Genomic DNA, 27,381 nt, shown 5'->3' on the forward strand with positions numbered 1-27,381 from the left:
AGTCAACAATTCATCCCTTGAAGAGTCATCTCCACCAAAGGTTGAGTCTCCTACTTTAGTTGGTCCACCATCACTGAAAAAATCGTACAAACCAGCTGTACCATGTCACTCCTACGTCTTTTCCAAGTAGATTGAAAAAATCCAAGAAAATGAGCCCATCAAGGAGATGCCTAAAACCCTTCCGAAAATTGAGGTAAAAATTTCATGTCTTGAGATAATCAAAGAAGAACTTCATTGTGCTAACATTTTTAAGGATTTGTGTCAAAATAAGAAAAAGTAAATGGAGGTGAGAAAATAAGTGTGGGGGAGAATGTTTCTGTAGTTCTCTAAAGAAAGTTGTGTTGGGTTTTATGCCCTAAATAAAACTCATTTCAATATAATCAGATTTACTTATTAATATAGATCAGAAATAACATTTAATGTTGCATGGTTCACATGATTTATTTCATGATTATATGTATATAATGTATAAATTCATCTGAAACCCTTTTCACATACTTGATCTTGTTTATTGTGCCGTCAACACATTGGAAAGTAAACATGACTATGTGAATAAAGATTCCTAGATTTATCAGACATAGGGTTTTATTGATATGATAATCTACAATAGAGTTTACTTGCATTTGGAGAAGTGCTATGTTCTTTCCAGAGCATTGGTTAAAATAAAGCTCAGGTTGGATGCATGGAGTATGCATCGGAAGGGACCGATATTGAACTTTGACTTAGATTTATTAAACTTACCGTAATATCTATTCAAGTCAATATCGCCTAGTTGATCCTAGATCAAATGATCTTAATCCTGATATGATTAGGCTCAATCTTGAAAGGCTATTCGTGTTCTTTGATTTGTTAGTTAAGCCTACTTTTAGGTCAGGGTGAAACGTACATTTTGGGAACACGGTAGTGCAATTGAGTGGGAGTGCTATCATAAACATGGAATCTATAGCTTCTATCTGGCGAATAGTAAGCAAAGGATGATCTCCTTCGAGCTTGACCAAACGAACATAAATGGTGGAGTACTCATTTCACATAAGCTGAAATATCATTTATACGGGGTCAAGTGTTTTAAGAAATAAATACATTGTAGGGTGTAACGGTAATTTAATCCCTTTACAGTGTAGATCATTCATATAGAGGATCATTGATCACATTAGGATTATAACAATGGATAACTAATGATGTGTCTATATGGTGGAACATATAGAGAATTCTATATAACTGAGAGTGCAATTCTAAGTTCTATGCGTGGATTCAACGAAGAATTAATAAGTTAGTGAATTTTAGTGCTAAATTCTTGATCTACTTATTGGAAGCCTTGCTTATATAGACCCATGGTCCCCGCACTAGTTGAGATAATATTGCTTGTAAGACTCATATAATTGGTTTTGATTAATCAATTATAATTCTCAAATTAGACTATGTCTATTTGTGAATTTTTTCACTAAGTAAGGGCGAAATTGTAAAGAAAGAGTTTTAGGGGCATATTTGTTAATTATGACACTTTGTATGGTTCAATTAATAAATATGATAAATGACAATATTATTTAATAATTATTTATAGTTATTAAATAGTTAGAATTGACATTTAAATGGTTGAATTAGAAAATTGGCGTTTTTGAGAAAATCAGATGCAGAAAAGATAAAACTGCAAAATTGCAAAAAGTGAGGCCCAAATCCACCTGTATAGGGCCAGCCACTTTTGTAGGGTTTTTCCCTCTGATATTTTCCTTATTTTAATGCCAAATAATTCAAACCTAACCCTAGTGGAATGCTATAAATAGATAGTGAAGGCTTCAAGAAAATTACACTTTTTCTCGACACTTTCGAATCGAAAACTCGAGCCTTCTCTCTCCCTATCTTTGGCCGAACCCACTCTCTCTCTCTTCCTCTTGAATTTCGAAATCCTTAGTGTATGAGTAGTGCCCACACACAGCAAGTGATACCTCAATCATAGTGAGGAAGATCGTGAAGAAAGACTTTCAGCAAGAAGGAGGTTTCAGCATCAAAGATTCGGAGAAAGAGATCCAGGTTCAGATATTGATAATGCTCTGCAACAGAAAGGAATCAAGGGCTAGATATCTGAACGGAAGGAGTCATTATATTCCGCTGCACCCAATGTAAGGTTTCCTAAACTTTATATGTGTTTATTTCATCGTTTTAGAAAGTTCATATTTAGGGTGTTAATAAACATACTTGTGAGTAGATCTAAGATCCTGGTAAAATAATTTCCAAAAACTGGTATCAGAGCCATAGTAATTGATTTACTTGCAAGAAATTTGGACTTTAAAACGATTGTTTGTTTGTTTTTGGATGGTATCATGTTGTATTGAGTGTTATTTGATGATTGATTGATGTTTGTAAATTTTCGTGAAAAATAATTGCGATTCTGTTTCTGGAATTATTTTTATTGGATAGTATGGAAAAAATTAAGCAAGTTAGCCTTTTACAGAACTAAATTTCGATTTTATTTGAATTAGTTATGATTTTTTGAAGATTCGAAAAAATCGAGCCGTGTTGAAATTTTCGCGATCGCGAAAAATCATCCGCACAAATTTCACAATTTTTTCGTTTTTCTTCGATTTTTCATGCTTTTTCATGGAATTAACTTCCGATTTTTTGTATAGTTTTGTATATATACTATTACTATTCCTAATTCAATTCTAATTATCATTTTGAATTAATTTAATATTTTTTAAATTTAATTCAAGATATTAGTGTAATTTGAATTTGAATAGAATTAGTATCTATCTTCTTGCTTAAAAATCTATCTTATTTTTAAATTTGATTATATCTTATCTTATTTTTAAATTCAAGGTCAGATTTTATATATATTTTTTAAATTAAATCTTTTTTTAGATATTTTGACCTTATTTAAATTTAAAATAAGATAATTATAATCATGTAATTTTAAATAGATGTAAGATATTTTGCTAACTTTTAAATTTTGTTATTTTATTTATTTAAATTAAATTTAAAATCTGAAAAATATATTTAACTTATCTTTTCTAATTTTTATTTATAAAATAATATTTAAATTTTAAAAGTAGTTAGCAAATTTTGAAATGGTATTTAGGTTGGTTGAAACCTAATTTTTCAAAATTGTAGGTTTAATTTTAAATTTAAATTTTTTTTAAAATTTCGAATGATTCAAATTTTTTTAAAAAAAATTTCGAAAATTTATTTTTTTTTTAATTAATTATTTTCGAAATTAATTATTTAATTTAAAATTAAATAAATCCTACATCCAACTATCCAACTAACCTTGTTGCAGGAGTATGTGTTTTAGCTTGTGTGTAAGTTTTCAAAACCTATTATTACTTGATTGCAAATAGCCATGGTTACTTTTTGCCGCATCTAATGATCCGATGGCTCCTCGTCAAGATAATAATTTGTACAGGTATATTTACAATCTTCTTTCATCCGTGTATGACTCAATAACATGATAGGACCCATCCAAAGTGTGCATGTGTGAGCCTATGTGTTTAATTTTATTGTAGATGCATATAGGTTGTTGTTGCTAAAATAAATTATCATAGTTCTTGATAGAATTTATTTAGGCCCATTTAGTTTTTGGGCCTATTCAATTAATAACAGTTGTTCATTTTAAGGTTAAATTCCTCTCTTTTGGGCCTCAGTGTGAGTTGGGAGCCATAGAAGTTGGGTACGACATACCGAACTCCAAGACTTCACATGAACCACCCCAATTGTGAAGGTCCATTTGCCTGATTTGAACAACTGTACTAGGTTAATTACACTAGTTTAACCTAATAAAATTGATTAGCAACATAATTAATTTTATTTATTTTGAAATTAATTTAAGAAAATTATAGTTCAAAGAATTCTTTATTCTAAGCTAAACTATATGTATTTTCTTGTATTTAATTAAATATAGAATTATAACCATCTAGATTCTTTCTGGAACTTAATTTAAATTTTTCATTAAATATTCTTATTTAAGTTGATATTTAGTTATCTACAACTAACCAACTTAAATCTGAATATCTTTTGAATTTCAAATTTCAAAATTAAGTTGAGGAATTTTAGGCATTGGTTATTAAGATTCTTTAGATATTGTTTAAGTTAATATCTTTTCGAATATTAACTTAAAATGGAATATTTTCAAATTAAGTGGTTACAACTTAATTTTTGATATTTAATTAAATTTAAATTTGAAAATATTTAAGTTCTAGATTTTTTCTAATACAACTTGAATTAGATATTTTTTCAAATTTTTTGGAAAAGATACTTAGTCAAATAAGATATTTTCTAGATAGTTATTTCTAGACTACTTATTATTTCTAATATTAAATAGGAAAATATTATACATTGTGAAATTAATTATTTTAAATAATTAATTTTGGTACAATTTAAGTATATTTTTTTCCTAGTATTAAACTAGAGATTAATAATTAAGCCTTCTCTACAATTAATTATTTATTTCTTGAATTTAATACATTTAATTAATTTGAAAATTAAATATCTAAGTTCATTTTCATCATGATACTTAAATATTTCTTTTTCATGACACTTAATTAAATAGAAAATTATTTTTAGTTGAAATTTAATTTTTTCAACTAAATTTAAATAATTTTCAAAATATATTTTTCTTTATTTTATTAATCAATTTTCGAAATTGCATTTCTTAAATGCTGGAATTTCGAAATTTATCTTGAAAAATAGATTAAGTTGCAAATTAATTATTTATTTTAATTAATTTTTGGACCAACTTAAATCAATGATTTTAACATTTATTGATTAATTTAAAATAAATTGAATTAAAGTATATTATTAGAAATTGAATTAATTAGTCAAAGGAAAATCTAGATAGATGATATTTTTGCTTGAAGTATTTTTCTAGTGTATTTAAATAAATAAAAAATGAATATTTAAGTTGATTTTCATCATCATACTTAAATATTTGAAATTTTTTTATATATTTAATTAAATAGGAAAATTATATTTTTTGTTGTAAATTAATTTTATTAATTAATTTTGGACCAACATTAAATTAGAATAATTTTTCCAGGATTAATTTTTTATTTTAACATGCATTTTCGAAAATTGTATCTTTGAATACTTTAATTTTTCGAAATGCAATATATATCTATAGAAAATTAAATTTGAGTTGTAAATTAATTTAAATTAATTTTGTAACAACTTAAATTGAATATTTTCTAAATATTTATTGGAAATTATTGCTAAGATGGAAATAATTCATGTTATTTCATATCCATCTAAGTAAAATTTATAAATATTAAATTAAAATTTATATTTAGAATTTTTCATTCTAAATTGGAAATTTTAATTAAATAAATATATATTTAAAATAAATAGATTAAATAAAGAGAATCAAAGAAAATACAACTCTCTTTAAATAATGAGCTTTATTATTAAGATATTTAATCTCCATTGTGGGTTTTACACCGCGTTTGTTTTAGTGAGTAATCCTCCCTAATGGAGGAACGTTCATTAGCAATTTCGCACCGTTTAACCTCGCATGATAAGTAGTTTGTAAGTGTTTTGTATGGTATGGATCACCCTAATGGTGGCGACCATACTTGACTTACAAATTGCGAAACAATGGTGGAAGCTCATAAGATGTATCTGCCTTCGACTCTCGCCTAAACGGACAACGCCGAATTCCAATCTTGATCGAATAAAAGGTTGCTAGAATGTTTAACATTTTAGACGAGCCGACAACTCTATTCAATGAATGGTAGCTTTGACTTCGCCTAAACGGACACCGATATCGCCTTGTTGAAAACCTTGGAAATTATTTAGGATTATAAGTTTTAGTATTTTCACTTGTCATTCCTACTTGCTATACGTTTATAATTTCTGAATTGTGTATGAATTTATATTGAACCATGTTATTTTCTGTTATTAAGTTGTAGTTTAATTTCGAATCTTCATTGTTGGTCTAACTTGGCTTGTTTATCTAATGAGATAAATCCCTAGTGGATTTTCACCATTAGACATACATAATAGTGTTAGATCTCGAAAGATAAATATTGTATATGCGACATCTAGCTGTTCATCAATTGATGACACCTTAGACTAGTATTTTTACGATATGAAACAAGAAGATTGTATAAATAAGATTACTTTGACTTTCGCTAATCGAAGCATCGTTGGATTCTTATTTTAAACGAAATTATCCTAATTCCTCTTAGCTTATTCATTTTGAATTAGCTTCAAAACATATCATTGGATGAATGGTCTATAAATCATTTCATGTCATTCTATATTTTCTCTTAAGAAATTAAATGACGCTTATGATTATAATCCCGAAATTCTATTCCCAATTGATATAAATCCTCAATCTTAGAAATCTCCTACTTGTATGGGCAAATAAGACTTAGAATTAAATAGTAGTGGTGGTCCAAGATAGAATTACTCATTATATTTGGTATAAATTTTAAGTCTTTGACTTTAATTTTAGATTCCAAATAGAAATTTTCTTATATTTCTAATTCCAGATACAATACAGTTACACTTTCTCAAGTGTTTAATATCCATCTTTTATTAATGGATTCAAACTGTATGGAATATGAGTTAGGTATTCTGTGACCAGGATCCACTTGCACTATTCTAAGAATTCTTTGATATAACTAAACCTAAGTCATCAAAAGACACTACCACATTTTTTTTAATCTATGGCATTTGTATCTTGTTCATAGTGGATTTGACAAGATGAATCTCTGCAAAGAGTTAATATGCCTATATCCGCTGAAAGTAGTTCATCTCATTCGCAGATGGATGTACATTCAGGGGTGGATATGAGTTTTTCGTTGTATTCTTAAAACGATAACTCTAGATTATACCTTTTAGCAAGAAATTTGAAATGTTTGAAAAATTTCATTAATTTCTAGCAATGGTTAAAACCATTAAGGTAAGTGGTTAAAGATCTTGCGAACTGATAGGGGTGGAGAAATAGTTAGTAGATATGCAGTTCAAAGATCATTAAATTAATTTTTGAATTATATCCAAACTTACCTCCCCAGAAATTTCGAGTTGCATGTTGATGATTAGTTACTAGTCGTTGCCTAATTCCTTCTATGGTAATACAATTTTAGAATGATGTAATGGTTGTATACTTAATGTAAATCATTACTAGATTCATGGATGACCTAATCAAAATCTTAAGAAAAGCTAGAATCAAGTTAACCATGGTTTGTTAGCTATTCTAAGTGATTAGGGGTGGACCATCCCATTGTCAATAGATAAGAAAGTATTTGTTCAAACAAATACTACTTTTCTAAGATAATGACTAAGTCTGAAAACAAGTAGCAAATAAAGGAGATATTTAATTCTTGATTCTAAAAGTGTTCTATCATCTTATATAACATATGATGATCCCACTGCCTCTGTTGTCTTGTCACAATCGAAGAGATCAATACCATTTAGTTTTCTTCGACATAATTCACGGTACCTTGTCGTAGTGGGAGAGTTTCTAGGACCTCACCTTCTTATGACTTGGGAGACACTAGTGATTAAAATCCATTGTGAGTTTAAACAAGTAATGGATTGTCAAGATAAGAAACTAAGAAGATAAGCCAATAGAACTATGGTTTAATCCATTCACATGGAGTAACCTAAAGTTTTCTATTACAAGGACATAAAAGGAAATTTTCGTTTATAAGTCTATTCAATGGACTTAACAAACTTCCTGTTCCTAGTATTATAGGTTTGAGTTTATCTAAACCTATGGCTTGTGGTATACCTGGTAATTACTTATTCTAATGCAAGCAACTTACTTTAGTAAGATGCTGAAGCATGAAAATCTATAGAAGTTTCACAACTTCTTAGGTATAGATTTTATTTCTCTAAGGAAAAGTCTTAACTATTCCAGAAAAGATAAAGTCATGAAAGAATTTCTTATATCAACAGTGAGAGGTCTTGGATATGCTTTTGTATGCCTTAGACCAGACACCTGCTGTTGAGTGGGAGTAATGAGTAGGTATCAGATTAATCCAGGAGAAGAACATTGGAAGACAATCAAGTAAATCCTAAGATTAATAAGAGGAACTATATGTTAGTCTATAAGGGTGTGTTTAAAACTCTTAGACTACACCATATCAGATTTCGAAATTTGCCTTTGTGCTAGTAAATCTTTCTGATAAGATGGTGGTTACTCTGGGGGTGGAATAGTGATTTTGGAGAAGTGTAAAAACCTATCTGAAGTTTCTAGCTACCGCAGTGGACCGAATGTTAAAGTTGCAGGAAAGGTACTTATTCGGGCCTTAAGGAAAGTTCTATACATCTTTGGCACCATTCCAAATTGCCTTAAACTACTAGTGTTAATTTCCTGATTAACCAAAAGTAGTTGCCAAAGATATAGAATCCAGTATCCCAAGAGAGTAGACATATAGAGAGGAATTTCACATTATCAATGATTTTGTGATTAAGGAAGAGTAATGGTGGAGAAAAGGTTGTGGTTAATTCAACCTTTCAGATCCTATTATGAGAAGTTTACTACTACTACACTTGATTTGTATATCAAGGTGTTGAGATTATTTGAAACGCACTTTTTGTTTTATATTAGTGCAAGTGGGAGTTTGTTGGGTTTTATGCCCTAAATAAAACTCATTTCAATATAATCAGGTTTACTTATTAATATAGATCAGAAATAACATTTAATGTTGCATGGTTCACATGATTTATTTCATGATTATATGTATATAATGTATAAATTCATCTGAAACCCTTTTCACATACTTGATCTTGTTTATTGTGCCGTCAACACATTGGAAAGTAAACATGACTATGTGAATAAAGTTTCCTAGATTTATCGATACATAGGTTTTACCGATATGATAATCTACAATAGAGTTTACTTGCATTTGGAGAAGTGCTATGTTCTTTCCAGCATTGGTTAAAGTAAAAGTTTCAGTTGGATGCATGGAGTATGCACGAAGGGACCGATATTGAACTTTGACTTAGATTTATTAAACTTACCGTAATATCTATTCAAGTCAATATCGCCTAGTTGATCCTAGATCAAATGATCTTAATCCCCGATATGATTAGTGCTCAATCTTGAAAGGCTATTCGTGTTCTTTGATTTGTTAGTTAAGCCTACTTTTAGGTCGTGGTGAAACGTACATTTTGGGAACACTCGTAGTGCAATTGAGTGGGAGTTGCTATCATAAACATGGAATCTATAGCTTATCCGGCGAATAGTAAGCAAAGGATGATCTCCTTCGAGCTTGACCAAACGAACATAAATGGTGGAGTACTCATTTCACATAAGCGAAACTATCATTTATACGGGGTCAAGTTGTTTTAAGGAATAAATACATTGTAGGTGTAACCCGTAATTTAATCCCTTTACAAAGGTGTATCATTCATATAGAGATCATTGATCACATTAGGATTATAACAATGGATAACTAATGATGTGTCTATATGGTGGAACATATAGAGAATTCTATATAACTGAGAGTGCAATTCTAAGTTCTATGCGTGGATTCAACGAAGAATTAATAAGTTAGTGAATTTTAGTGCTAAATTCTTGATCTACTTATTGGAAGCTCGGTTATATAGACCCATGGTCCCCGCACTAGTTGAGATAATATTGCTTGTAAGACTCATATAATTGGTTTTGATTAATCAATTATAATTCTCAAATTAGACTATGTCTATTTGTGAATTTTTTCACTAAGTAAGGGCGAAATTGTAAAGAAAGAGTTTTAGGGGCATATTTGTTAATTATGATACTTTGTATGGTTCAATTAATAAATATGATAAATGACAATATTATTTAATAATTATTTATAGTTATTAAATAGTTAGAATTGACATTTAAATGGTTGAATTAGAAAATTGGCGTTTTTGAGAAAATCAGATGCAGAAAAGATAAAACTGCAAAATTGCAAAAAGTGAGGCCCAAATCCACATGTATAGGGCCAGCCACTTTTGTAGGGTTTTTCCCTCTGATATTTTCATTATTTTAATGCCAGATAATTCAAACCTAACCCTAGTGGAATGCTATAAATAGATAGTGAAGGCTTCAAGAAAATTACACTTTTTTCTGACACTTTCTGAATCAGAAAAACCTGAGCCTTCTCTCTCCCTATCTTTGGCCGAACCCACTCTCGCTCTCTTCCTCTTGAATTTTGAAATCCTTAGTGTATGAGTAGTGCCCACACACAGCAAGTGATACCTCAATCATAGTGAGGAAGATCGTGAAGAAAGACTTTCAGAAAGAAGGAGGTTTCAACATCAAAGATTCAGAGAAAGAGATCCAGGTTCAGATATTGATAATGCTCTGTAACTGAAAGGAATTAAGGGCTAGATATCTGAACGGAAGGAGTCATTATATTCCGCTGCACCCAATGTAAGGTTTCCTAAACTTTATATGTGTTTATTTCATCGTTTTAGAAAGTTCATATTTAGGGTGTTAATAAACATACTTGTGAGTAGATCTAAGATCCTGGTAAAATAATTTCCAACAAGTTGTTGCCTAAGACAAGTACAATTCAATGCACAATTAGTAAAACTAGGTTTGTGTTGGGATTTTATGCCCTAAATAAAACCCATTACAATTTAATCTGATTTGTTATCAATAAAAGAGTATGAGTCATTTATGTTTACATGTTGTTTTCATGTTTATGGTTTAATATATATACATTATATACAAAATCTATTAAGTCCAGAACATATAGTCATTTACAATTACAGTGATGTCAACACAGTGAAATGTGATTGTGATTATATGCTTCGAAAGACAAAGTCCCTGTTTCATCAGTGCATTGGATTTACACTGATGTGATAATCAACGATGAAGTAGGGGTGTTCATAAAAACTGAAAAACCAAAACCGACCATCAAACTGACCAGACCATAACCGAATTTTCGGTTCCACGTCATCACCGAATTTGGTGGTCGGTTTCGGTTTTTTTGACATGGCGGTCGGTTTCGATTTTTGAAATAAAAAAATAGTTTAACCAAAAAACCGTCAAAACCGCCAAAAACCGCCTAAAACCGCCAAACCGAAAATCGCCAAAAACTGTACGGTCAGTTTTATACGGTTATAATTTCTAAACGGTCGGTTACGGTTTTCGTAAAATAAAAACCGTAACCGACCGTTCGGTTATAAAATTTTAAAAATCGACCATAACCGAGCGATTTTCACCCCTACGGTGAAGTGTACTTACACTTTGCATAAGTGTTTATGTTCTTTCCAGAACATTGGCAAAGTATACTAGTTTTGAATGTATGGAGTATACATTGGACTGGACCGATATTGATCTTGGTTAAGATATTATAATCTTACCGTTATATCTTTCTAAGTCAATATCACTAGTTGATCTTACATCAAAAGATCTTAATCCTGATATGCTTAGGTTTAATCTCAGGAGTGCTATTCATGTTCTTTGATTTGTTAGTTAAACCTACTTTCTGGTCAGGGTGATACGTACATTTTGGGAACATGGTATAGTATGATTGAGTGGGAGCGCTAAACATAGATATGGAATCTATAGCTTCTATAGGTACTTAGAAGTGATACGATGATTTCCTTCGAGCTTGGCTTAATAGATGTAAATGGAAGAGCTCTTATTTCAGTGATTATATTTCCCTGAAATATCATTTACAGGAAGTTAAGTGTTTTAAGGATCAAAATACATTGAGGGGTGAAACGGTAAATTTATCCCTACTCGGTGTAAATCATCTATAGAGGATCTTTGATTATTGAGATTAGAATGATGGTTAAATGTGATAGCGTATCTATATGGTGGAACATAGAGCGTTCTATATGACTGAAAGTGCAATTCCAAGTTCTATGAGTGGATGCAACAAGGAATTAATAAGTTAGGGAATTTACTCGGTAAATTCTAGTTCAGCTTATTGGAAGCTCAGTTATATAGGCCCATGGTCCCCATTCTAGTTGAGACCATACTGCTTGTAAGACTCAAATAATTGATTTTAATTAATCAATTATAATTCTAAAATTAGACTATGTCTAGTTTATGAATTTTCACTAAGCAAGGGCTAAATTGTGAAGAAAAGAGATTCTAGGTTTTATTTATTAATTAGAAGATTTTATTATGTTTAATTAATAAATATATTAAATGACAATATTATTTAATAATTTGTTTTAGTTGTTAAATAATTAGTTTTGGGATTTAAATGGTTAGAATTGGAAAATTGACATTTTTGAGAAAATAGATATGAAAATTGTCAAAATTGGAAAAATACCAAGTGGGGCCCATTACTCCATGGTCGGCAACTTATGAGGCTTTTTCCAATTAATATTTTCATTATTTTAATGCCTAGTAATTCCTAACCTAAACCTAGTGGTTACCTATAAATAGATAGTAATGGCTCACACTTAAGTGAAGAATGAGAAAAGAGAGAAATCAGATGAAATTTCGCCTTCAGAAAAATTGAGCCTACTATCCTATTGTCTATAGCCGAACCTCTCTATCCCCTTTTCTTCAATTTTTCGAAACCTTGAGTGATAGAGTGAGTGCCCACACACATCAAGTGGTATCTCAATCATAGTCTGGAAGATTGTGAAGAATCCAAACTGAAGAGAAGGACATTCAGGCTCAGATCTTGGTGATACTTTGCGACAGACAGGGTACAAGAATTAGAGATCTGAGTGGAAGGAGACATATTATTCCGCTACACCCAATGTAAGGTTTTCTGAAACTTTATATGTGTTTAATTTCATTGTTTTAGAAATTCATATTAGGATGTTAATGAAACATACTTGTTAGTAAATCTAGATCCTGGTAAAACATATTCCAACAGTTTGATCATTGCATGATAGATTTAGGAGTAATTATTAATAATATATCTTATTCTAATTTTGCTTCTTTAAATCTTGGTTTGTTAAGAGAAACTCATATTTTGATTCTATTGACTAATCAGACTAATCCTTATCTGTCAGGGATAGTTGAAGATGTTTTTGTGCAGGCTAATAGACTTGTCATTCCAGGTGATTTTTACATAATTGAGATGGAAGATGAGGGTGATCCCAATCCTACATCAACTTTATTTGGGAGACCCTTCTTACTCACTACTAAGAAGTTGTATATGAAAGTATGGATACCTACAATGTAATTTAATGGTGTAGTAATTAATTATAATGTGTTAGATTCCATTGATAAATACATAAAGAATGAGTCTTTGTTAGAAGACCCAACATGAAGAATGAGCACAACATACAGTCGAGCTAACGACACTAAACAAAGCAAACTTACAAGAGTTTTTCTTACCCTTTTCTTTAAATTTTGCATTAATTTTATTTAATTGAGCCTTGAGGACAATGCTTGTATTAAGTGTAGGGGAAGAGATTAATTGTCGTGTCTATCCAGTTTTTTTCTTTAGTTATTTAGTTGTTTATTTACTTATTTTTATCATTTTTCAGTTTATATTAATTTTTTTGGTTTTAATATTAGTGAGTGTGGGTTGAATGAAATTTTGTTGACAATGATTGCTTGTGTTTGATATGTATTTATACTTTGATGTCTTATGCATAGTCTTGGAAAAAATAATTTTGTTGATGATGAAGTTCTTGATTGCGTGATAGTTATAATTCTAAGAAAATGATAGATTCTCATAATTTGTGTGTTTAATCCATGATTAATTACTGCTCAAGCTTGATTTTTTAAAAAAAATTGCACATCAGTTGAAATATCATATTTGCTAATGTTTGGAAAGATAAGTGCATGCTTGACTTTTAATTTAAAGTCTCAATCACTCTAGAACTTATTTGATAATCATTTGAGGCGAAATCGACAAATTACACATGATTTTGAGATATGATATAGGCAAAAAAAATTATCGATTGAGCTTTTCAAACCTATCCTATTTGTTAATTCCCTAGTTTTACCAAATTTGAGCCTAAATATTGACATCTTATTTTTCTTGTGACCCTATATAATAACCTTTTGAGCTTAAAAAAAATCATGTGTTATGTATTTCTTTTGACCCTATATAGTATATAATAATCTTTTTTCACACCATAGTATATTGATGTTTTATGTATTTGTAAAGGTGTGAGAGTTTTGTTGAGGGAAAAATATTAATGGTTATGTATAAGTGATGATGAAGAAAAAATATTATTATTCCCTTAGAATAAATGTTTGTAAGTTGTAACTATTTCCAAAGAAAAATAATGAAAAAATCGAGAATAAAAATATATATAGGGTAAATACCATTTTGGACCCTGTGTTTTGCAAAAATTACAGATTGGACCCTGTGTTTTGTTAAATGACAAAATGAACCCTGTATTTTCTAAAATAGTAAAAATAGGACCCTGAGCTTAATTTTTGACAACTTTTTTTTTTTAATACAACAACTTGAAGACAATGCTTAATACGAACAGATACAAAAAATGTAAACAGTTTTGTCATAGCACTTTTAGATCGGATTATAATTAAACTTTATTTTGACAAAAAATCAATTCAGGGTCCTATTTGTACTATTTTAGAAAATACAGGGTCTATTTTGTCATTTAACAAAACACAGGGTCTAATTGGTAACTTTTGTAAAACAGAGGGTCCAAAATGGTATTTACCCATATATATATAAATGAATACTTGCAACAATTTAAGTGTGGGAGAATAGTAAGTTTTATGAAAAAAAAAAGATGCAACATTGAATTGTTGAGGAGAGTAATTGGGGAATACAAATGAGAATTATTTGAGAGAATATTATATATGTTATGGTGTGATTTGAACCTAAATTAACTTTATTTATTTACCTTTCATCCTAGACTTACATTATAAGCCTATAAAGTCCTATTGATCTTTAGATTGTGTGTAATTACATTAGTGGAGAATGGTTTGATAATTAAGCTTATAGAGTGGATTTTTGTTGAAATACACATTTCTTTTGCAATGAACATTGATTGTTGGCATGCATGAATTAATTTGAATGTTAGTAATATGATGAGTTGATTGAACACACACACACACATAAAAAATTGAGTTTAAAAAGTAATTATCTTCAGTTGAAATTCTAATGATTGAGTTTGAGGACCGATGAGAATAATAGTTTTTGTAGTCGTGAATTCAATCGGGACATCTCTCCCGTTATAAACACAACTAGATTAGAATCAAAAGAACGGGCCAACTAATTGGTCGTCTGATTCCCAAATCATTTTACAAAAGAAACTAAAATAAAGACAAATGAAAAATATTATAGCATCACAATTAATCTTAAAAATACATATATTCAGTTTACTCCACCACTCAAAGGACACAACACAATAAATCAATTGCAGCAAGTTTATACCAGGGTTGTTCATCCAATTCAATCCGCACTATTTTGTTTATAGTGCATCCGATTCGCACTAAGTGCAGATTTCTTTTTTTAGATCCAATCCAATCCGCACAATGGCTCAAATCCAATCCAATTGCGGATTGAATTTGTTACTTTTTAATATTAAATTATTTAATATTTATGAAAATAAATATTTTTTTCACATAACTGGTAACAAAATAAAACAAATTATAATTATTTTATGTCTCCAACAACACATTAAAATAAATAACAAATAATAAACTCAAACGAAGAAAAAAATTATATGTATAAAGAAACGTTTACTTTTATTTTGAATTGTAGGTAGAAAAAAAAATTACATATAGTAATAAAATATACATTTTATCTATTAAGTTTTGAAATATAATTGTATTATATATATTAAACTTTTAAATTACTATTTTCTTTACATCAAAATATTATTTGTATATATAATTTTTTTAATTTTTTTATAAACATGTGTAGATTTGATTGGATCAGTTACTTTTACATGTCAATCAACATTCAATCCGCACAAGTACGAATTTTGAATTTTCTAATCCAATCCAATCTGCACAAGTGCGGATATCCGCACTTTGCGGATTAGATTAGATTGGATCGTGCGGATTGGATTGGATTGATTATTTTATGAACACCCCTAGTTTATACTTGAGCATTCAACTATTGTGCAAGGTACGTAATTGTACTACTAACAACCTCTTCAACCGTAGAGAACTAGTTACAAAGATAAAACAAAATAAAACCACGTCACAGGAATAAGACTAATCGTAGTAACCTAAACAAAAGACACTCAAAAATATATCACAAAGACCAGACTTTGCAGTAACCTAAATAAAAACACTAAAAATTAAATCATAGAGATATATTAATCGTAATAGCAAAATTCTGACTAAGCCACACTTAAGTCCAAAAAAAGCCGATGAGCCTGATTAGAGAAAAAAACAATTTCATGAAGAATTTAGGAGAGACGCCCTAACATATAATTTCTATTTTATTTATTTATTTTTAAATAAAGGTTAGCCTAACTAAATTTGAATAGGATGTAGGTGAAACTAGTCCTAAACTTAGTTTCAGAAAAAAAAAATGAATAGGATGACTAGCGACTGTTCAAAAATCAAGACCTTACTCTAATAAAAGAAAATATATATTTTTAATATTTAATTATGATCACAGCCATAGTCATAGATGACTATGAGGGCTTTTACTCTCTGAATGAATGAATGAGTCACCATCTGTAGGCCCACCACCTTACCGACCTCACTTTGACATAACAAACAAAAGAAATCCTAAAATTTCGAAAGAAAAAAAAAAAGAAAAGAAAAGAAAATAGTCAATTCTTGTTGTATATATAAAATAAAAATACAATGGAATAATGGTACGCGTTACTGTTTGGCAAAAGCAGAACTGTTACGCGTACCTACTAACTATTGTTTTGTCACATTCTAAAACAAGCATGTGCTCCTAACTTATCAAAACAAAAAAAACACTGCCATTTCTTATTCTCTTTCCATTTCCCATCTTTGAAACTTAAATTTGCAAGTCATGTCGCATAAAATGAAGTCAATCATTTTTTCAGTGTTTATATTACATTTAATAGCTACTAAGTATTAACCTAATTATAGAGTTTTAATGATTAAATTAATATTATACTTGGTGGATTTTATCAAAAATAAAATAGCAAACAAATAGTTATAATTTATAACAATATATTGAGAACTATATGCTAGATTTTTTTTTAAATAAAGCAATAAATAATTAGAATTATTTCACAAATACACAAAATAATAAAAAAAAAATTACAAAAATACGGTTTTTACGGAATTTTAAACATTTTTACGATTTTATTTACAGAGAATATGGTGTTTTTATGTTACTCTTGTTAATTTATTGTTGATTTTTTGTTATTTGTATATTATTTTTTTGTTGTTGTTTTGATGTTATTTAGATGTTATATTCATTTTATTTTTATGTAATTTTTTTATTATTTTTGTATTGTTTTTATAGAAAATCGTAAAAATATATAAAAAAAAAATAAATGTAAAAATATAATTTTTTTTTTATAAAGAATAGTATCTTGTATAATTATTCCTAAATAAATTATAGAAAAAAATAAATAATGTCAAACTAATTATCTAAACATCATACAAATTATTCTTCAAAAATACTTTACCTAAATATGTTGTTCATTTATCTTAAAAGAATAGGCAGCTAGTCCGTAGACATTGAATTAATACACATGTCTCCTTTTGATCCATTCAAAAGAAACACACATGTCACCTTTTGATAAGTGATATATTTTAGCAAGTTTATTGTCTAAATTTCAAGAGTTTCCCTAATTCATCTTCAAAAATGCTTTACCTAAATATGTTGTTAATCTCTTTCAATAATATGTACAAAAAATTTCCTAAAAAGAAAGAATTCAATCCACTTTAATTGGACATATATTACATTTTAAATTTGTAATTTCTAATATTTAAAAAGTTAGTATCATTTTATACATGCATTAATCTCTATCGATTAATTAGACATATTTTATACATATTAAACAAGGTAATTTTACAAAAAATTTATTAAATTTCCTAAAAAGAAAGAATTCAATCCATTTTTTTTTTTTTTTTGACAAAGTGATTAAAATCACTCATGAATTTACAACGTCCACGTCCGCCACCGGCGCTGGAACCTCCTCGAACCAGGATAGCTCATCGTCTAACCGCAGAGCATGCTTTGCCAACTATTGGCCGCTAAAATCTTAGAGCGAGCCCCATGGGACAAAACTGCCCCCGGAAATTTAGACAATAAAGTTATAACATCTTCCAACAACGCTCCCAACTCAATAAAATACTGAAATTCCACCTGAAAAAATATCAAAAAACAGAATAAAACTTTAATTAGAAAACTATTCAAACTGAATAGAATCAACTAACCACCAAGACTAAGCAACTAGATCTCCCTATAAAATACTAGAACTAGCCAAAGGGAGTACCCTTTGGCTAGTAACAACTAAATTATAGCATTCTAACTTCATAACCTTCATAGGATCCCTATTCCTTACTTTTACCCTTTTAAAAACAAACATAAATAAAGTTTTCCTTTTAATATCCATTATTCCTTAAATATTCAAAATATTATATACTAATTCTTTCATTTATTTCTTAAAAGTATTACTTATTTTTAGACTAAAACATGTCAAAATTCTTAATAAGTCAAATTGTATATTATTTTATTTATAGCGTAAAACATGGTATCTATAATCTTTATTCAGCCTAAATTAAACCAAAATTGTATTAATCTCCTTAAAACTTAAGATTGTACTCTTCAAATTCAAAAATACCTTTTTCCTAATACCTCTTAATCATACATTTAATTATTAATATTAAATTAATATTAATTAATCCAATTCGGTATTATGACATAATGCTTCCTTATTTATTATTTAAAAAGATGACCTCCTAATTATTATACCATTCAAATTATTATAAAAACCATTAATATTAGTATCTTCCTATACTACTAATAAGGCAATAATCTCAATACTTCATTAGCATTTACTTCCCATTAATTTCAAATATCTTTCCAAAAATAAAAATAAAATAAAATAAAATATTCTCAATTCACAATAAATGTTCCTACCTCCAATTAATTACAAAATCTCACATTTATAATTTATATACCAAAATTAATATTATGTTATTTATAATATTATGTTATCTATAATAAACTCATATTTATAAATTATATAGCCAAAATTAATATTATTTTATCCATAATAAACTAATAAGGCAATAATCTCATAATTACATACCATAATTGTTAGCTATTAAATTTTATAATATTTTAATAATTAATGATATCTTGTAATTTTAACCAAATTACCCTAAATAATTAGGGGCCAGCCATAAATCAGACGCGAAAACCTTAAAAGGCACCAAAGCCATAATAATGGCGCAGCTCATCCATCAAATTTGTACTTCCATTTCTTCCATCAAAAAAGCTAATACCACTCATCCAGAAATTATTTAAAAATACTAATAATGTAATAATTTTTGTACATTCCCATAATATTGATAACAAACCAAAATTCCATAATAATTTGACTTCCCAAATATATCTGAAGCAATATATTCTCATTAGACCATTGGTATTACCACCTCCCTTTATTACAAGATCCTCAAGATTCTTATTCTTCAATTTATTTAATTAATTATAATATTAGAATCTAAATACTAAAATTTCAAACACGAAAAGTCTTAAAAAAATATAAACTAAAATATAGCTAATAGGAATTAGCGTTTAAAGTAAATCCTCTTAAACCTTATTTCAGTTTAAAATATTCTTTAAATTATACTTTAACCAAAATAATCCTTTTATTCTGACTAATAAATCTGTATAGTGCATAACTTTAACTTTAAAATATTATTCTGTCAAAATTTTCTTATACATTCAATACCGGAAAATGTAAAAATTTAAACAAACTACCCTAAATAATTAGGGGCCCAACCATATAATAGGTGCTAAAGCCTTGTAAGGCGCCAAAGCCATAAATAATGGCACAAAATAGAACAAAATCAATATAAAACAAAACCATAACAAAATTAACCGTATATCCCATTATATCAGCTCACCCAAAAAAGAACAAAATCAATAACAAACAACAAGATAAAATCAACTATCCACTATTTCAGCCTTCAACCCAGCACGACACTGACCGAGATCTCCCAGGCTCAAAACTAAATTTAAAAAATTTAACTCAAAATCTTCATCACACTGTGCAAACATTAAAGCAAAAATTCTAAAATCTATAGGCCTTTCACTAACTCAAAAAGAAACCAGCATAAATTCCCAAACAAACCAACTACAAACAATCTTAATGAATCTAAAACTAAAGGACTAGTGTTATCTAGATTCACATACTGTATGTATATACAATCTATGACACAAAAATGAAAAATAAAATAATATAAACTAGAGGAATAGTGTTACTATGTTTTAGAAATCCGTCTCCTATGGAGAAATTGGGGTCTCACGGGCCAAGAAAATTTAGGGGATTAAAGATTTTGGGTTCAAAAAGATATTTCTAAAATTCATAACTCATATGAATATCTAAAAAGAATGAAAGATTTAATTCAAAAACAAGAAAGAAACTCACCTCATAATCGAGTTTTCAGTTCAATCCAAAAGAGGATCTGAGATATCATTCAGATCTGATCTTTTATTTTCACAGAGTAATATAGAGAGAGATTGAACATATAGTATTATATATTGATTTTATTTTATTTTAGAATTCAATCCATTTTAATTGGACATATATTACATTTTAAATTTGAAATTTCTAATATTAAAAAGTTAGTATCATTTTATACATACATTAATCTCTATCGATTAATTAGACATATTTTATACATATTAAACAAGGTAATTTTACAAAAATTTATTAAATAACTCGTATTATTATTTCAAAAATAAATTAGCAATTTTATTAAAATAAAATGTCATCCAATAATAAAGATAAATTAGCGAAAACATTCCTTTCATTATAAGAACAATCAACTTTAAAATAAGCAGTTAATACTAATACATAAATTATTTTGTTTGTAGAACGTTTTAAAAAATTATTTTTCATCTCAAAAAATAACAATTTACAGTTATTTATATTATTCCTATATAAAGACACTATACGTATAGAACTTCAACAAATATAAAATTAAAAGTCGAAATTCAATTAAAAATAGTTTGAATAAAGAAACAAAATCTTAACATTAATCACATACATTATTATTATTTCAAAAATAAAGTAGTAACTTCATTAAAACAAAATATCATATAAACTAACGGAAACATTCATTCTATTATAAGAACAATCAACTTTAAAATAAGTAGTTATTACTAATACATAAATTATTTTGTTTGTAGAACGTTTTATAGAATTTAAAGAATTATTCTTCATCCCAAAATGTCAATTTAAAGTTATTAATATTATTCTTATATAAAGACATTATACGTGTAGAGCTTCAACAAATATAAAATTAAAAGTCGAAATTGAAGTTGAAATTCAATTAAAAATAGTTTGAATAAAGAAACAAAATCTTAGCATTAATCACATACATTATTATTATTTAAAAAATAAAGTAGCAACTTCATTAAACCAAAATATCATCCAATAACAAAAATAAACTAACGGAACGTTCCCTTTATTATAATTATAAGCACAATCAACTTTAAAATAAACAGTTATTACTAATACATAAATTATTTTGTTTGTAGAACGTTTTACAGAATTTGAAGAATTATTCTTCATCTCAAAAAATAACAATTTACAGTTATTTATATTATTCCTATATAAAGACACTATACGTATAGAGTTTTAACAAATATAAAATTAAAAGTCGAAATTGAGATTGAAGTTCAATTAAAAATAATTTGAATAAAGAAACAAAATCTTAGCATTTATCACATACATTTTGTTACTTGATTATCATTATGCATCTTATCTTATATTTTTTATCAAAGGGTTTTACACTTTTTTTTATTCCATGTTTTAACCAATTATTGATTTGGGTCGTATATTTTGAAAAGTTGGATCCGGTATTTTCTAAGCTACTAAAATTAGGACTCTAAATTCAAAATATATTTAAAATGACTACAATACCCTTAATTGTAATACGAGTGATATTATTTTAGCCCTATATTTGTCTTCTTTTTATTTATCTTTTGTTGTAAACCCTCTATATTTGTCTGTTACATATTTAGAACTCACATTTTCATAACTTATATATATTTCTAATAATTGAAAAGATATATATATTTTTTAATTTTATAATCTGCAAATGTTATTTTTGTTTTATAAGAAATACAAATATTTAAATCATATATAAAAATATTTCTACTAAATCTGGTTTTTGAGCCTTAATTTTAACCTTTTGTTTTAAAACCATAATTGATCAAAATATAGAGTCTCAATTAAGCATGTTGGAGCAATATAAATTACCACCAATGTAATATTATCTCCATTCTACACAAAATTAAAAAAAAAAAAAAAGTATTTGAAAATAAAAACATAATACTTCCATAATGTTCATTGCCCAAAAAAAAAAATCATAATTCCATAATAATGTTTTTTTTAGGGAAACAAATTTCCATTCTCTTTTACAAAAACACAATTCCAATCTGACCAATGATTTATAAAATAATTATAAATTTATAAGGTATAGGGTGAATCAAATTATTGAAATGAAATATGAATAGAGATTCTGTTTTTAATCTACAAAAAATGCTTAACATAAATTGGAGTATTATTTATATTGCATAAACAAATACACAATTACTTATGTGGCCTTAGCCTTACGTATCAACAATCACAAACATGATCCATTAGGGTCGCACGAGACAAGTTTATAAAATCAAATGAGATAATTTGGACTTCTTCTGACGAGAAATTGAAAAAACATCCGAGTTTTTACAACTCGACTATGAGAGAAAATGAACTGACTTGGTCCGAAACTCTAGCGTGGCAATAAGGTAATTATCTTCATCATTATAAAAAAATATATTTAATAATTAAATGAAAATACCAGAAAAGGCACTTTCCACATCTCTATCTCTCTAGCCAATGTTTCCAAATCAAAGTCAAATACAGCTACAAAAAAAGTAGATAAAAGGAAGGAAAGAAAACAATAGTTATTATTATTTTTATTAATAATTAAAAAAAAAATCCAATAATTTTATTTTCATTTTCGTAAAATGTACATTTTTTTTAAAATAATATTTTATTTATTTTAAAACTTACTCTTTATTCTAAGCACTGGTTTTTGTTTTGTGAAACTAAATTCTTTGTGGCTTTTCGTAGCACCTGGTATTTGTAGAGACCCGGGCAGAGGAGAGAGAAAGAGAAACAAAGGAAGTAAGAAATCCCCACAATTTTTTTTGGTTTTGGTTTTCCAGTTTTTTCTTTTCCTTTCTCAGGAAATTTTGGGCTGAACCGATCATCATCTTCAAAATCCATTATTGGTTTCAACGTTTTTGTGCTTTTCTACTTATCCTAAATCCTGTTACGTGTATTCCATTTCGTTACCATCACAGGCGTGTTCTTCTTCCAATATAATTTTTTTTTTAAAAAAAAGTAAAGAAAAAGAAATCAACCATATCAGGTTTTGATTATTGATATTCTGTGCCGAATTTCAAGTTTGTACCAAAATCTAATTTTTTTTTTTCCTATTCTGTGTCTTTATCAAAGTTACGTGGGAATCGATTCTTGGTCCTATATTTTTGGCTTCAAAACTTACAAAGTCCGGTCTTTGAATTCTGGGTATTGATCAAAATTATATGAGAAATCTCTTTCTCATCTGTGTTTCATTAAAATCCGATGGAAACCAATTTTTGATGTCTGGGTGTTGATTAGAAGCAGATTTTGTCGATTCTGGTTCCCGGATTTCATTTGTGGAGCGGCCAACCATGGCCAGAAAGTCAGGGTCTCTAGAATATTGGAGGAATTACTTCAGGACTGCGAATTCTGATATTTTTGATATAATTGACCATGCGATCATGGTGGCCGCTTCGGATTGCCCGAAAGAGTTTAGATTGAGGAGAGATCGAATTGCTGAGAGGTTGTTCAGTTGTAGATTAACAAGGTGTTCTGGCTGTGACCACGTAGAGTTAGCTGTGCCTGGTGGTGATGAAGGTGATGACTCCGATGATGGAGGTTTTAAGAGTGATTTTGATAGAAATGGAGGTGAATTTGAGGCTGGAGCTAGTAAAGAGAGCAAGGTGAATAGCACTAGAGATGATCAAGCTGAGATGAATAGGAACCAAGTTAGCAATTTCAGCTATGGAGATGCTGAGGCATTGACTGATGAGATTGAAGAAGAGTCCCAAATTGTTGAGGAAGTATTTAGGATCAAAGAGATTCTTCAGAATTGTAAAGAAGAGGTATATATTTGCTTACACATCCTCTATAAATTGCCCAAGTTTTATGTTTATCAAAGTTTCACATCTATCTATTCTTGTCCTGTTGTTTGTGTGATGTGATATCTTAAAAGGGTTTTGTCCATTGATCTTTCCATTACTGAATTTTGTAGTGTTCCTAAAATGGGGCTTCATTTGTTTAGTCTAATTTTAAGGATTCTTCTGCTGTGTTGGGAGATTATATTGGTTTAATTAGGTCCTAAGAGAATGTTGCTGATTATTTGTAATCTGATTCATCACTTTTGATGATCTGATTCTTGTTGTGCAGTCTGAATCAGTGCTGTACGATTCTTTGAGGAAGCTTCAATTAATGTGTCTAACTGTGGATACTTTGAAGGTCTGACTCAATCTTCTTACAGTTTGTCTTAGATACTTAATATCTAAATCTGGGATGGTTACTGAGTGGCTTTTTAGCTGGTTTGCTCTCTAAAGTTTTTTTGGCTTGATAGAGTTCTTGTTTGCCAGGCAACTGAGATTGGAAAGGCGGTTAATGGTCTTCGAAAGCACACATCAAAGGATATTTGCCTTCTTGCACGAACTCTTATTGAGTATGCATCAATAACCTTTGGCTTCCTGAACTGCTTTCAGTGTTATTTTCATTGTCTACAGCTGGAGATTAAGTTTTAATTTTCATTGTCTATGTTTTTGCTTGCTTCTACTATGTTAACATGCTTGTAAGATTGCAATGAAGATTAGCTTAGCCCAACTTTAATGATTGCAGTGTATGGAAAGGCATGGTTGATGAATGGGTTAGTGCTGCTGCAGCTATTACAAACCAGAACTGTATGTATTCTTTTTGTCTATCAACAATGCATCCAATTCTGATTTAATCTCAATTGAGTCTAGTTAATCATCATGATTTTATTAATGCGTTTTCAGGCACAGAAGGTACCCCAGATTCTGTAAATCCATCCGTTGTTGATGATGAAGAAGAAGAAGGGCTCCCATCTCCTCCTTTGGATGTAGGATTTTTCTTTGCTGCTCAACCATCTGCAATGGAACTATCAGGGGTAATGGTGCTCTTTAATTTGCCTTTTCAATTGACAACATGTTTTCTTTCTGTTTATATTGTAAACTAACTTTAATTCTTGGGTCTACTTATTGCAACAAATGAAGTTCTTCGACGGCATGGATGATGATGGAAGTGAGTTAACGTTGCAATTTTCTGCCTGTATTTGATAGATTTTGTTGTTCGGTATTTGAATTCCCCACTACCTAGATTTATAACTAAATTTGGGGAATGTTGTTTCAGATCCTAGGACCAGTGGGGAATTCAACAAGGACCGTGAGAACGGAAGAAAGTCATCCATGGAGAATAAAAATGTTCCAAAGCGAAAGCAGAAATTTCCTTCAGAGCTAAATGTGCTTCGTGTGGAAAATAAAAACCAACAAATGAAGAAACAAGAAATGGTCACCAAACCAACTAGACCTTTAAACACTGAATCTGGACCTGGGAGACCTCCAAACATTTGTAATGAGCACAAGGACAGCAACGACTTGAAGTTCCAGAAAAGAACTGATAAGCCTACTCTTCAGAAGAGGCCACCGGTTATTGCTCCACAAGATGTAAGTTCAATTAAGAGGAGCATGCATTAAAGTATACATTTCAACTTTCTTTTGATTTTTTTTCTTTATCTACTAGAAATTCAAGTCTTCTGATGAAGATGTGAAACTTGAAGCCACTAAAAGGAAACTCCAGGAGCGGTATCAACAAGCTGAGAATGGTACGTCTCTTTTATGTACTAATTCTCAAAATAAGTAACATATGTTTTGAATAGAAACTTCTTCCAGTACAAATGAATTCATCTCATGGATCATAATTCTCCCTGTTTGACAGCCAAGAGGCAACGGACGATACAGGTTATGGAATTGCATGATCTCCCTAAGCAGGGAATTGTGCACAGAAATCCACTCGTTAAACCTGGTAACCATAATCGACATTGGGGACATGGACGTCGATAGGTCGTCGGTTTTCTCAATAATACTGGTTTCACTAGACTTCCTTAAGTTTCTTCCATTTTTAATATGGTGGAAGACTCTAATAACCCAGCTTTTGGAGGCTTGCTTGACACTTGCGAGTTGTGAATCAGAAATAAGAGATTCATTCACCATTCTTACTGGCTGAGGTTCTGTCTCTGTTGTAGAGTGAAAAAAAATAGAATTTATGGAAACTTTTCCATTAGACATTTAGATAAAATTTTAATTGATGAAAACATTGAGAGACAGATTATAGATTTATGCAGACTGGACTAATCACGGTTGTTGTTCTCAGATAGTAGCATTCTGTACAAAAACTACACGGATTCGCTCTTACCCATTTCATTGGCTACTATATTGTTGGTCCTTGCTAACTAACCAAAACTTCTAACCCATTGTTATATAAGTTAATGTGCACATAATGAATAAGTGCACAAGTGCATTCTCTAATAAAACCAATCTGTAAGAACCTTCACATGTATGTATTAAGCTTAAATATTCACGTTTCCTTTTGAAGATAGTGTGCCAGCTAGAGAGTCATTTCTAGTCTTTTATACCAGAGAGAGAGGAATAGGGGTTAAGTTCTACCCGCTAAAAAGCTTCGCCCTTTAATTTTTGGTTGATGAATGAAGAATAATTAGTGTAGTGTGTAGACATTAGTTAGTATGAAGGATTCATGAGTTTAGTTTTGTGACATTTTTTTGCTCGTAATGTTGTGATTGATTCAATAAAATTAAGGGTTAGGAGGCTTGGAGGTTTTGATGTATTTATGGTGGCGTTTGGTTGGAGGTAATGAAATGGAAAGGAAACAATTTTCATTCCATTCTTTTGTTTGGTTGCATTTTAAAGTATTGGAATGGCATTTCAATGGAATGCTCTTTCTACTATTTTGGTGGAATGTCTATTCCATTTTAAAAAGAAAGGAATGACCATTCCAATGTAACAAGAAAAAAAAATTAATTATTTTTTTATCAATTTTTTTTATGCATTTTAAATTTTATTCCATTCCTATTCCCATTCCTATACCTATATTTTCATTCCTCCCAACCAAACGCCTCCTAAGTTTTCTTTCATTATCGTTGTTGAAGCAAAGATTGTGTAGATAAGGTTTGTTTGACTAAGGTTTTACTTTTAGTTATAAGTATAAGATAACTATAAGTTACTTGTTTGG

At 29.2% G+C, this 27,381-nt stretch overlaps 1 protein-coding gene across 1 annotated transcript; it reads left to right on the forward strand.

The window, feature by feature from the left end:
• Nucleotides 1–22,956: 22,956 nt before the first annotated feature.
• On the forward strand, nt 22,957–26,504 carry LOC115699116 (probable mediator of RNA polymerase II transcription subunit 26b). Its single transcript, XM_030626358.2, has 9 exons — nt 22,957–24,197; nt 24,502–24,570; nt 24,699–24,781; nt 24,955–25,016; nt 25,113–25,243; nt 25,350–25,377; nt 25,486–25,799; nt 25,876–25,957; nt 26,071–26,504. Exons 1-9 carry the CDS (start codon nt 23,724–23,726, stop codon nt 26,193–26,195), a joined length of 1,368 nt encoding a protein of 455 aa, XP_030482218.1. The 5' UTR covers nt 22,957–23,723; the 3' UTR covers nt 26,196–26,504.
• The last annotated feature ends 877 nt before the right edge of the window (nt 26,505–27,381 follow it).

This window comes from Cannabis sativa, chromosome 8 (genome assembly GCF_029168945.1).
Source record: "Cannabis sativa cultivar Pink pepper isolate KNU-18-1 chromosome 8, ASM2916894v1, whole genome shotgun sequence".
NCBI classification, from domain to species: Eukaryota; Viridiplantae; Streptophyta; class Magnoliopsida; order Rosales; family Cannabaceae; genus Cannabis; species Cannabis sativa.

Coding starts and splice junctions, on each gene's coding strand:
- LOC115699116 (XM_030626358.2), top strand. CDS start 23,724: ATGGCCAGAAAGTCAGGGTCTCTAGAATATTGGAGGAATTACTTCAGG. Junction 24,198..24,501: donor TTCAGAATTGTAAAGAAGAG/GTATATATTTGC, acceptor CTTGTTGTGCAG/TCTGAATCAGTGCTGTACGA. Junction 25,378..25,485: donor CGGCATGGATGATGATGGAA/GTGAGTTAACGT, acceptor ATGTTGTTTCAG/ATCCTAGGACCAGTGGGGAA.